Raw genomic sequence first — 12,139 nt, 5'->3', positions numbered from 1 at the left:
CAATTGGCGGACAGTAAAATTAAGCGTCTGAGTAGGTTGAAGCTTGGGTATCTCTTCCACATTGAATCACATTGGAAACTGTTTCTAATACTGGTGGTGGTGGCTGTCAGCTGTTATGCTGAAGGTGAGTGATAATTTGCATATTTACTAAACAACTGGACTAAGACATATGAAAGCACTCATTTAGCTCAGAATTTCTTTCATTTACTGTGCAGGGTGCAGGGCACAGACAGGTGGACTCCACCTCCTGCCCTGGAAATGCTCTTTTCAACGGGATGAAAAAATGGGAGCACTTCAGGATAAGAGAGAAAGTCATGTGAATCAATAGTCAGCATCTAAGAAAACAATAACTGAGTAAGAGGACAGTCTAAGATTGTCAAAGAAGTAATTACAGAATGGAAAGTAAAAGCCAACACTACTATCAGCAACATTCTGGGTTCAGTTGACAACACTGACATCACTGCTGTCCCATACATCAAGTTGTTCCTGAAGATTCTCAGCCATTCTTAGGGAATTACTGAGTGATATGCTTTGGATTTTGAAATGTTTAAGCCCTTCACTAACTTGGTTTGGCTCTTTTCAGTATTAACTGGGAATGTAGACTTGACCCAAGGCAGAAGATGAATCAGCATTGAGGTGGTTTGCTTTAAAAGGTCTTTGTACCACACAACAGAACTATAAAACCTCACATGCAAGTATCCGTATTGTTTCAACTATAAGTTTTGGTTGTAGCACAATTTCCCATTGTATTTCTGGTAATGTACTACTTTGGGCAATACGCCCCAAAACGGTGGCTGAAAAACAGTAAGAAATCGATTGAGCCACAACCATATTCAAATGAATCCCTTCCCTCCCATTTATGGAGCTGGGTGTACCCAGCATCACTGGCTGCCACAAGCTTCTGTACTATATCTATATGGGTAGCCCGAGAGAGCCGCACTCAGACCCTAAAACAGGTATGATTTACCCTGACCAGTTTCTAATTTTCAGTTCCTCAGCAGATTCTGAATGCAGCACCTTAAGAGCACAACTAAAATAAAACTTCACTTATATCTTTATATACTTCGATTTATTAAACCCATTTACAAACGCCACTAAGTAAATTTGATGGTTAGATGTTGCACAATTATCAGTCTTCCCATTTAACCATCGCTGGTTTGAAGGTCCAAGTTTTAATAGCTGACAGTTTTGCTTCAGGTCCCAGAATGAAGCACTTAATTGAATCTGTAAACTCCACGCTTGATATGAGGGGGTAAAAAAACAAACAAACAAAAAAAAAAAACACCACACCCACAAAACACCAAGTTGATTTTTGTCAGTTTTATTGAAGGCCATGCAATGCCCTCACAGGATTACCACTGTAAACTGGACAGGTGTAAATACTTTACATTGCAGGTATCTAGTACAAAACATCCAAAATCAAGTAACTAAGGAATGTAACAAATTAAAAAAAAGGAAAAAAAAAAAAAAAAAAAAAAAGGAGAATGAAAATAGAGGGGGGGGGGGGGGGGTTGGGTGGAAAGTGCACCATAACTACTGCTGCACTGCAGACTTCTTGAAATTTTTTTGGCCCCCCCAAAACTGTTTAATCCCAAAATGTATAGAATAGAAAAACCCCCACATACAGTCAGGGATAATGAATGCAGGAGTTATACAGGACATAAATCCAATAAATTATAGTCTAAGCAGTTTTGTGCACTGAGTTTACTAGGAAAAGGCAGGAGGCATGGGGAAGGGCAGCAATGGTTGGGGTAGCTGTTGATTCTGTTGCTGGGTTGGGTTAAACGGGAATTGTGGAGGATGAGCCATGCCATTCTGTCCACCACCTTGGCTGGCACCAAACTGCTGGTTCTGGAAACCTTGGTTTCCATAGCCACCAGGCTGGTTACCACCAAAGTTGGACTGTCCGTTACTGCTATAGCCTCCATTGAAACCATTGCTGCTGCTACCATTTTCGTAGCTGCTGGATCCCCCATAGCCTCCATTTTGAGTTTTGTTGCCAAACACTTTCTTTGGTCCGTTGTCGAAACTCCTATCGTTATCCCGATTATAACTACCGTAGTCCCGTTTGCCCCCAGAATACCGATCCCGACGGTCATCTCTATACCCTCCACCGCGACCTCCCCTTGAACGACCTATCAGGAAAAAACAAACAAACACCAACTTAGTTAAAACTGGACTTTTGCGATGGTGGGTCAGAAAGTAGCAAACAAATGTTTTCCCCATTTTATCAGATTTAATCCATATCATCCGGGCTGTACATGTTTCTCTGGAAATGTCGCAAAAAAAAAAACCTGTCCAAATTGGCAAAATAGCACAAAGCAAATAAATAAAGCAAATAAATAAAACAAAAAAGGAAGAAAAAAAATCGGCTGCAGTTAAACCACAGTTCCTGTATCTCACCAATTTGATTTACCTCCTCTGTCTTCTGCCATTTGGAGGAGTTTAGGATTGATGGTCTGGTTGGCCTCACGGAGGACAGAGACAAGGTCATGAGCCTGCTTCATGTTATTGGGGGTAAAGAAGGTGTAGGCGGTGCCAGTCTTCTGACTGCGGGCCGTTCGGCCAATACGGTGGATGTAATCCTCGGACGAGTTGGGGTAGTCGAAATTGATGACGAATTTCACATCTTCCACGTCTGTGGAGTGTTGTGGTGTGGCAGTACAGACAATAGGGAGGTACAAAAAAGGTTGCCAAGCACCACAACCAGGGCAGAAAGTAAAATGTTAGCAAAAGAACCACAGGTAAAATGTCGTACACTTGTGCTGTAAGGGAACGGGGTTAGATAATACCAAAAACAAAGCAAATCTGAAAACAAAGGGAAAGTGGAACTACGCCTGCTCTACAGAGGAACTGAGGTAAGGGTCCTTGATGAACCAACCCCTCCTGAAATGACAACTGTCATAATCTCCCCACATAATTTCAAGTGAAAACCAGGTGACTCCAACCAGTAGGACCCAAGTAAGAGTGATGCCTCCACGTGTTTGGACATTTTGGACCATCCATCGCAATATGGAGAACACGTAAAAAAGAGGCCCAACTGCATCTTGCCCAGACTTATTGGTTGAATCCAATTAGGTTACGTAACTACAAAAGCAGGGATGGGTAGCATTTTCTCGCCAACAGTCAAAGGCAAGATCTTTCAACCAGTGCTCACTTGAGAAAATGTCTCTCGTTGGCAAGACTCAACATGACTAACAGAACACAGGTATGGGAGGACTTCTGGAGGACTCTGTAGGCAGGACTGGCCATCCAGCCAGATCATCGCATTCAGCACAGAGGGGTCACAACCACACGCAACCAAAAACACCTGCTCTCATCTGAAACCAATTCAGAACTTCACGAACTGCCACCTTTACGTCGCCACCAAAAGAGCCACGCAAGAACCCTCCACACGCTTGTGGCTCACAATACATCGCCCTTACGAGACGCGGTCAGACTTTTTGGCGCAGTGTAGCAGTTGTTTCGAGAGCAGATGCAAGCAGGAGACACTAAAGCAAGCCCACAATGTCTCTCTCCTCTCTGGAGGGCTTGCGATTCAGCTGTGCACAGCCTCCCTTGACCTCTGTATGGTATGCGATTGGTTGGAAGCCAGACTGGAGCCCCACCAATAGAGTTCCTCTCAACCTCCGAAGACCTGAGAACCCGTCATGCCAAGCCACCTGCCTCCAAGACTGCACCTTCAGGTGAGGGGAAAACTCAAGACAGGTACATAGGTTAAAGAAAGCCATAACACTTTCTTTATACAAAATTTACCAATAACATCAATACATGTACTTTGCAAAATGTACCACTCAAAGCAATACACTGTATTACTTCGAGTACACAAGCTTTAAGATACAGGTAGAAAAGTTGAGAGGAAATCAAACTGTTCCAAGAGAGACCTTGGATACAGAACCACTAACCTAGACCCCTGGAGGCAACATCTGTGGCAATGAGAATGGGAGCCTTCCCATATTTGAACTCTGAAAGGAAAAAGACAAAAACAAACCAGTCATTTTCTATGCTGTCATTACTTTAACGCAACCAGAGACAAGGAAGTTGCGATGGCTAGCACATACCGTTGAGGACCCAGTCTCTTTCCTGCTGGCTCTTGTCTCCATGGATACCCATTGCTGGCCAACTGTAAACAGGATAAACATTAAACAAATTTAGGCATGTTCTGATCAATTTGGACTAAAAACAGCATTTGCCAGATGCTGAGTAGGTCGAGAAGCGAAGAGGTATTCAACATACCCGTCTCTCCTCATCCTCCTTGTGAGGTCATCACATCTCCTCTTGGTCTCCACAAAAATGATCGTCTTGTTCTCCTTCTCACTCATGATCTCTTCCAGCAGACGGAGGAGTCTATATAGAAGAGAACAAAAAGAGTCAGTGATGAAGTAAAACCCCAACCGTCCAGCTGATACAGCATCTCACTGCATAAGAATGCAGCATAAAACTTCCAGGCAGCTGTGGATTGATAAGATCTCGGACCAACAGGAGCAGCCACTCACTTGTCCTCCTTCTCTCCGTCGTTACACACGTCAACGATCTGCAGGATGTTGTGGTTGGCGCTGAGCTGGAGGGCACCGACGTTGATCTGTACGTAATCCTTGAGGAAGTCCTCCGCCAGCTGACGCACTTCCTTCGGCCACGTGGCACTCCACATGAGGGTCTGTCTGTCGGGCTGGGGGAAGAAAGACAGGGTTTAGGTCACAGATCAGGAAGCTGCATTGGTTTGTAGAGAAAGTGATGGAGGAATGAGGTCTTTACTAGAACAAGGACCGTAGATGCTTCAGAGAGTGCACAAATATGTTACTTATGGCATTACACGTGAAACCATGGAATGAAGGAATGATTCATGAGTCAAACAGGAACGTACTCTGATCTGGTCCACAATTTTACGGATCTGTGGTTCAAAACCCATGTCCAGCATCCTGTCAGCCTCATCCAGAACCAGGTACGTGCACCTGCGCAGATTAGTCTTTCCCGCCTCCAAGAAGTCTATGAGACGACCCGGAGTGGCGATGCAAATCTCAACTCCTGCAACACAGCAGCAAAAACGTTTAGGTTCAAGGAATACTGCACATCACTTTAAAAAAAAAAAAGTCATTTTGGAACACACATTTAATTTTCAGCATGTTAAATGCCTACTGACACAAAGGGTGGATATTAGATGGATAATACACTCAAAATGAGTGAATAAAGCAGGTCGGCTTACTCCATACGCACAAGTCATTCAATTTAAACAAAAAAAAAACCACATACCCCTCTCCAGGTCACGGATCTGTGGACCTTTGGGTGCCCCTCCATAGATGCAGGTAGTCTTGAGGCGAGAAGCTCTGCCGTACTCTGCTGCCACCTGCTGGACTTGTTGCGCCAGCTCACGGGTGGGAGCCAACACCAGGCACTGGACAACCACAGAAACTTGTTAACCTCTACGCTCCACACACACCAAACGTAATACAACATCGGGTATCTGAGCTTGAATACTTACAATAGGACCATCTCCTTGTTCCAAAAAAGGCTGGTGGTTGATGTGCACAATGGCAGGAAGCAAGTACTGTAAAGGAGAAGTATTAAAATGAGCACAAGCGACAGTTGAGCAATGGTGGTCTTCAGCCTCTGCGTTCCCAAGCTGTCGGCCACACGAGGGGAAAATAACAGGTAGGGTAAATGGTGTATAAATATCCAACTTACCGAGAGGGTCTTCCCAGATCCGGTCTGTGCAATGCCGACCATGTCTTTGCCACTCAGCGCTAGTGGCCATCCCTGAGCTTGGATGGGTGTTGGTTCAGTCCAGTTCTGTTTACCGATCACATCCATAACGTAGGCTACAACCCAAATGAGTGAATCATCAGTATCAACGTTAGGGGAGGCCACTGACAAAGTATGTGGGCAAGTGAATAATGTGAAACCTTACATGGGAAGCTAGCTTCATGGAACTTGATAATTGGTTTGGGACATTCTCTCCCCTTCACTGTGACTTCTTTGGCTCTCCTGTACTGCTCAACTTCTTGCTGTAAAACAAACACGTGCCGCATGTTGAGCTCTGGTTTTTGCCACGTGACCCTCATAGGACACATGTGTAACAAACCGGCACTCATGTTATGTAACGCTTTTCATCACTGCAAACGAAGGTGCGGTATAGCCTACAGGAGTGAATACTTACTGTGGTTCTCCGAGATACCTCGGGATGCTCCCGGTAAAAATTCTTCTCAAATTTCGGAAGCTCGTCCAAGTTCCAGTGTCTTTTACGTAGTCTCTCTCCTGGATTTCCATACTTCTTTCCGGTTTGCGGACCACCTCGGCTACCTCCAAAACGTGGAGGTCCGCTGCCATAACTACTCAAAATGGGAAAAGCACTTTAGAATTACAAATGGACTCTCAACATGATAACACAAACCACAAGTAAATTATCTTGATCTTAAACGGCAGGCTCAGCTTAATACGATAAACTTGAGATGCAGCGCAGACGCAAATTCATTCAACTAGGCCGAATCACAACTAAAGCAAAACTTGATGACGAATAGTTAGTTCTTTGTGGATCAATCAAACACTAGTTTTTAAGGTTTTGCGATACATTACAAATCGCTGCCATTTTATTTCCTGTCGAAATGGAAACAAAGAGAAAAGGCCCGGCATTTTGTATTCGTTTCCTCCACCACATGGCAAGACCAGGGCCTAATATTGCACTTTGGCTCTGCCAAAATTTCGTCTATGTAAGATCTAAATTATCCTTTAGGATTATGTGACAGTAAATGAACAGATGAGACGCGACTCGAAAACATTTACAGAACAAAATTTAATTTGGATGGCATTTTGCCGGTATCAGCTAGTTAGCGACCAGCGAATACACAGAACGTCACTAATTTATTTAAACAGCCATCCAAACAAACTTATCGGCGGGTCACCTTTCTGATCAAAACGTGGGACATTTTTTTTCTTAGACAGTCTTAGCTTCATGGCAAATCAGTAATGACAAACGCTCGATTAAATTACTGTGCAACAGGCTTGTACAAGGCTAATGGCGTTAGCACAGGTGCTACACGAGAAAAGACATAATCGTTTCCGCGAAATTCCAGACAATGTTCATTAGCCATCAGTTACTCATTTTTCTTACCCTCTGTCTCTGCCGCGGTCTCGGTCACGATCGGAATAACCAGGCATGTTGTCAACAATGTCTATAAATTAAAACCACAAATAAATAAACTTGAATACAACTACAAATTTTATCGAGGTATTTAATCCTTCCGTTGGCAGCAATGGTGCTTAGAATGCCGGCAATGGCGTTGCCTGAGCCGGGTTTTATGCCGAAAGGAAGTGACGACAGAAAACCTGCGTCATCACCTCTTTGACTATTAGTCTGAAATTTTGTATTTACATAGGCATTGTGTTTGTTCTTACTTGCCTTTGTGTACTTTTTTTTTTACCCACACAGACTAGTTACAACACAATGAACAAAACACAACAAATCATGCTCATAGATACTAGTGTTTTGACAGTGAATACAGCACGGAACAAGAAAAGGCATTATTCTCATGCTGGTTTGAGAGTTCAGCCGGACTTGCCTGCTTTGCTGTAACTCATTTTGGTTAGTTTTGTGACTTGCTAAATTGTTCTCCGAGCTATATGTTGTCGCTCTGAGAGTGAGGATAAATAATGAAGAAATTGACATTTTTGATTAGTCGCGACTTTGACGTAATTCGCGAATGTCTGGAGTCGTACACTGAAATGACATTTCAACGTCAACGTCATAAAATCGTCTCTTTTTTTTAAGTAAAATCTCATTTGCTCTTAATTAAAACCTGGAATCAGCTGCATAGTTGCAGACATATCTCAAAGTCTGTCAGTTTGCCTTGCCTTTGACTAAATGTTTTTAAGCACAATTCACTAGTGAACGTTGCGTAAGTTTTGGAAACAGGGAGTGTCAACATCTAGTACAAGTTTACTAAACAGGAAGGGGGCCGACGACGACAGCGAGGTCTTTCTCCCATCCTTATCAGCTACAAGTACTATCTAACTATCTCTGAGACAATTAAAAGAACTGCTAGCAGCATTAACAGCTATTTCAGTTTTGCATCATACTGAGACGAACCGGCAGATGGGCGACATTAATAACTAATAGACCTTTTAATCAGTCAATCTTGCTTTAACATACGCTGTCTGTACAGGAAACCCTTTCGCCCCCTTCACCAAAACACTGACCATGAAGCAATTTTAGACAGTTCACACACCAAGTCACACCCTATAAAACCCATCCCCCCAAACATGACACTTTTTTTTTTTTAACGATGCGCCAAATGTTGAAGTTTCTGTCCCTGGCCTTGTGTGCAATTGCCTGCTTGTAGACATCGACATTAACACCCCTCTCCCCCCATTACAAACAACTGACCAGACTCATTCTTATTCAAACTAATGCTACAGATGGTTTGGTCCCCAGAGCAGAGCAATAGGCATTATTCAAATCCAGCCTCACACAAAGAAAGTTTCAATGAGGAATAAGAAACGGTGTCCAAAGTTATATTTGGAGACATGCTAAAAATATAATTCTATGAATGAGCCTAGTATCAAAAGATATATTGCTGTTTACGTTTGTGAAGTGAAAAATACAACACACACAAACATACACATACATACATACACACACAACCTAAAATAATAAGGGACAGAAAAAACAAGCTAAATGGTGCCTTAAACCCAAGACAAAAGGCAAGTTTAATTTGATCTAATTACACATCAAAAATAAAATACTCTTACAAAAAAAAAAAATTGATAGTGTTTGTTACGTATGACAAATTGCACCGGTCAGCTAGCAGAAATAACACTCCTGCCCGTTATAGTCATGCCAAAAAGAGTTAACCAAAGCTGTGTCTTTACATCACCGTGTTAGTAAAAATTCAGTCCTCACAGAAGCAGATGCATGAAAATTAAGGGATGTGTGTGTGTGTGAGAGAGAGACAGATAGAGACAGACAGACTGAGTTGAGTAGGATGGGGTCACACTGGACCAAACACAGAAGAGAGATGAGAGGGATATGTTTGTGTGCATCTGACATACAGGTAAATATATAAAATTAGTCCCCTCCTTCCAAGGTTTGGTAAATAGATGTTGCTTGTTATATACAGCAATTACAGTCTGCATGTGTGTGTGCAAATTCCTTTTTTAAATTCTTTTTTTTTTTCTTCTCTTCTTTTAAATCTTTCTGTTTTATTGAAAGATAGATGATGGTTACTGTGAGACACTTCTATGAATAATATCTGTTTACTGTACAAAGCACCATTGCAGGTTTATGACTTTTTTTTTCTCTTTTTTTTCCAAGGCTTCCTTTTAATTTTTTTTTTTTATTTATTTTTCGCTCTCTCAGTTTTGCTTACACTCATCCATAAAAAAAAAGTAACACAATATGTATAGTTCATTTAGGAATTCAAACTTCCAGAACAGTCCATGGTCGTCGAAGATTGCTAGAGACAGGCAGCGTCTTAGAAACATTCAACAATTTGTACGTGAGCTTATGAAAAAGAAAATAAATACAACAGAGACTCTTGTTGGACTAGGGCATAGCTTAACCTCTTTTTTTTCTCTCGTTTATACAGGTTTGAGGACTTCTATAATGATCCTTAATAGAAACTGTGAACTTCTGTATAATTCAAGCAACAGATAATAAAAGGAACCTCAGGCAGTAAAGTCACAGTACTCGTGACATACTGTAAAATGATACATTTCCCTAGTCAATAAATTATGTGTACTTGTGTATGTAAATGATCATCTGTATTATAAAAACACAAAAGAAAATTAGTTTTTGCCTTTTTTTTTTTTTTTGGCTTTTTTCTTTCACTTTTCTTTTCTATTTTTTTTTTTTTTGTTTGCATGTGTACATATGTCTTTTTCCAACCCTGTCGACAAGCCCAGAGTCAAACAACTTTTTTTTTTTTTCTTTTAATACACAACAGTGAGTTCTGCAGCAGGACCTTGGTGTCTTAGCTATGAACCGCCAAAAGTGAAAAGAGAACCAGGGAACAGCTCAGAGAGAGGGAGGGACAGCTGCAAAAAAGATTTGGTAATTTGTTAAAAAGAACAAAACAAAAAAAAACGATTTTTTTTTTTTAAAACATAACACCAGTAAGAAAAATACAAAACAATTCCCTTGGTTATATCATTTCCCGTTGGTCAAAGACAGCAGAGTAGATATTGAGAAATTAATCTTGCTGGATAGCAAAGTTTTTTTTTTTTTTTCTTTTTCTTTTCTTTTTTTTTTTTTTTTTTATAGAAACTGGAGAGAGGAAGTTCTGAAATACCAGTCTCCATAGCAACAGGGTTTCAGAATAAATCTTACCTCATCTAGACATAAATGTTTGTAAAATTTCATTAAAGGATTGAATTTAAATATCGGTTTGTTGTCAGAACTTCGGAGTAAACGTCTTCATGGCACTAAGAGGACGGCGCATTCTTAAAATCAAAAACAAACAATAACAACAACAACAACAACAACAACAACATTCTGCCCTTCTCTGCATCCTCTAGAAGGGAGGTTTTGGAAAAAAACTATTCAAACATCCACAGCAGCCCAAAAACAAACCTCATCCAAGCTTAAGTGGGTTTCACAATTCTGTCTGTGTCATCTAATTAGGTACATTTCGTAGAGTTTTTTTTTTTTGTGTTTTTTTTTTAAATCTTCATTTCTCTCTGAAGTAATGGCAATAAATTATATATATATTTATATATAATTTCATTGTTCTTTTTTTTTTTCTTTAACCCCCCCCATCATATAAAAATAACACTACGCAAAACTAACCAGCTAATTATTCGTTCGTTCATTCGTTCGTTCGTTCGTTCGTTCATTCATTCATTCATTCATTCATTCATTCATTCATTCATTCATTCATTCATTCATTCATTCGTTCGTTCGTTCACTTTAAACAAGCCTAAACACCATACATGATACCAGCCTGGTCTCTTGGTGAATGAAGCACAGATAGTTTGGTGGTGGTTTCAGGTAGGAGACCGTGGAGTAAAATGACCAGAGAGTGTACTGTTTGCTACTGCATATCTGGCCGAGAGTTCATTCAATACACCACAATGTGAAAAATCACCTCCTTCTGCCTCAAGCAAAAGGTGGGGTGTTGGGGGGGGGGGGGGTTAGGATTGGGGTTGGGGATTGGGGCAGAATGGGAATCCCTCATCGAATTCGTTTGGAGGATTTCCCCAAAACGAGGACCTTTTGAGGGGTCCCTAAACAACCCTGTTACGCAAACTTTGCGTCTAAACCGTCTGAAGGTGTTGGTCGCTTCCTCTCCCCTTCGGTAGGAACAGTAGTGCTAATGGATTTAGCTTATGCAGCCTATGTTCCGTGGACCCTTACGAGTTCTGGTTCTCTCAGCAGTCTGTTCGGAAAGACGCTACATGGAATACTGTCCATCTCTTTTTATTTTGTTTTAATGCTAAAATATAAACTTATTTATATATATATATATATATGTATATATATTTATAAGTATGTATAGAAGGAAGAGCCGGCGTTCGCACAGGTTCCAAAAAAAAAAAAAAAAAAAGTAAAAAGGTCAGAGTTCCTAGCAGCTGAAAAGTGAAGTCGATTCTTTTCTTCTTCTTCTTCTTTTTTTTGTGTTTTTTTTTTTTTGTTGTTTAAATGGAGGGATGTAACTAAATCCTGTAGCAGAACCAGACGGTGGGTGCTCTGCATACTCCCATAGCCTCAGCCAGTATCCTAGCGACGGCTGGGAGCGGTTTGGGAGGGGGGGACAGAGCTTCGAGAACGTAGCCGCTAGCTCTGTTAGCTGAGCGATGGGTCAGAATAGCGCCTCGTGCTCGCGGTCGCCCCCTAGTGGCTGGCTGTCACTCCACGGCAAAGCCACACGTTTCCTCGATAGCTGTCAGCAGCTTGTCATACAGTTTGTCGTAGCTCTCGTACGGAGGAATGTCAATCCGGTTGAAGCTGGAAAGAAAACGAACAGGTTAAGTTATTATTTTGTCTTTGGTCATTGTTACAGCACATAGTTTAGTTACGTAGTGGTTGATCTTACAGCGGGTTTTCCCACCAGCAATCAAGCTTGATGTGACTGTTTCAACCAATCAGAGGTTTAACAGGACCCAGACTAACCTGAACCTAACCCTGTGATAGGCTGGAAACAAGTCTTGG

General features: G+C 41.4%; 2 protein-coding genes across 5 annotated transcripts in view; both read right to left on the bottom strand.

Moving 5' to 3' along the window:
• Positions 1 to 1,512: 1,512 nt before the first annotated feature.
• On the bottom strand, positions 1,513 to 7,257 carry ddx5 (DEAD (Asp-Glu-Ala-Asp) box helicase 5). Of its 4 annotated transcripts, none has more exons than XM_030793237.1 (13): positions 7,106 to 7,257; positions 6,155 to 6,326; positions 5,906 to 6,002; positions 5,683 to 5,816; positions 5,480 to 5,545; positions 5,251 to 5,392; positions 4,865 to 5,025; positions 4,497 to 4,669; positions 4,237 to 4,347; positions 4,062 to 4,123; positions 3,906 to 3,965; positions 2,417 to 2,638; positions 1,513 to 2,135 (listed from the first exon to the last, which is right to left on the bottom strand). In XM_030793237.1, the coding sequence occupies exons 1-13, from the start codon at positions 7,150 to 7,152 to the stop codon at positions 1,708 to 1,710; spliced, it is 1,875 nt and encodes a 624-aa protein (XP_030649097.1). In that variant the 5' UTR covers positions 7,153 to 7,257; the 3' UTR covers positions 1,513 to 1,707. The 4 variants fall into 4 exon arrangements, with proteins under 4 accessions (XP_030649097.1, XP_030649098.1, XP_030649099.1 ...); XM_030793238.1 differs by having other exon boundaries at positions 6,155 to 6,329; positions 7,106 to 7,250; XM_030793239.1 differs by having other exon boundaries at positions 2,016 to 2,135; positions 2,404 to 2,638.
• A 4,312-nt stretch (positions 7,258 to 11,569) lies between these two features.
• smurf2 (SMAD specific E3 ubiquitin protein ligase 2) overlaps positions 11,570 to 12,139 on the bottom strand; it is a 51,741-nt gene continuing 51,171 nt past the window's right edge. The window contains exon 20 of the mRNA XM_030793404.1: positions 11,570 to 11,935. Within this exon, the coding sequence (XP_030649264.1) occupies positions 11,836 to 11,935 (100 nt within the window). The 3' untranslated portion in view covers positions 11,570 to 11,835. The remainder of the gene's footprint in view (positions 11,936 to 12,139) is intronic.

The sequence above is a fragment of the Chanos chanos genome, chromosome 16 (assembly GCF_902362185.1).
Source record: "Chanos chanos chromosome 16, fChaCha1.1, whole genome shotgun sequence".
Taxonomy (NCBI): Eukaryota; Metazoa; Chordata; class Actinopteri; order Gonorynchiformes; family Chanidae; genus Chanos; species Chanos chanos.
This window is presented reverse-complemented; position numbering and strand designations above follow the sequence as displayed.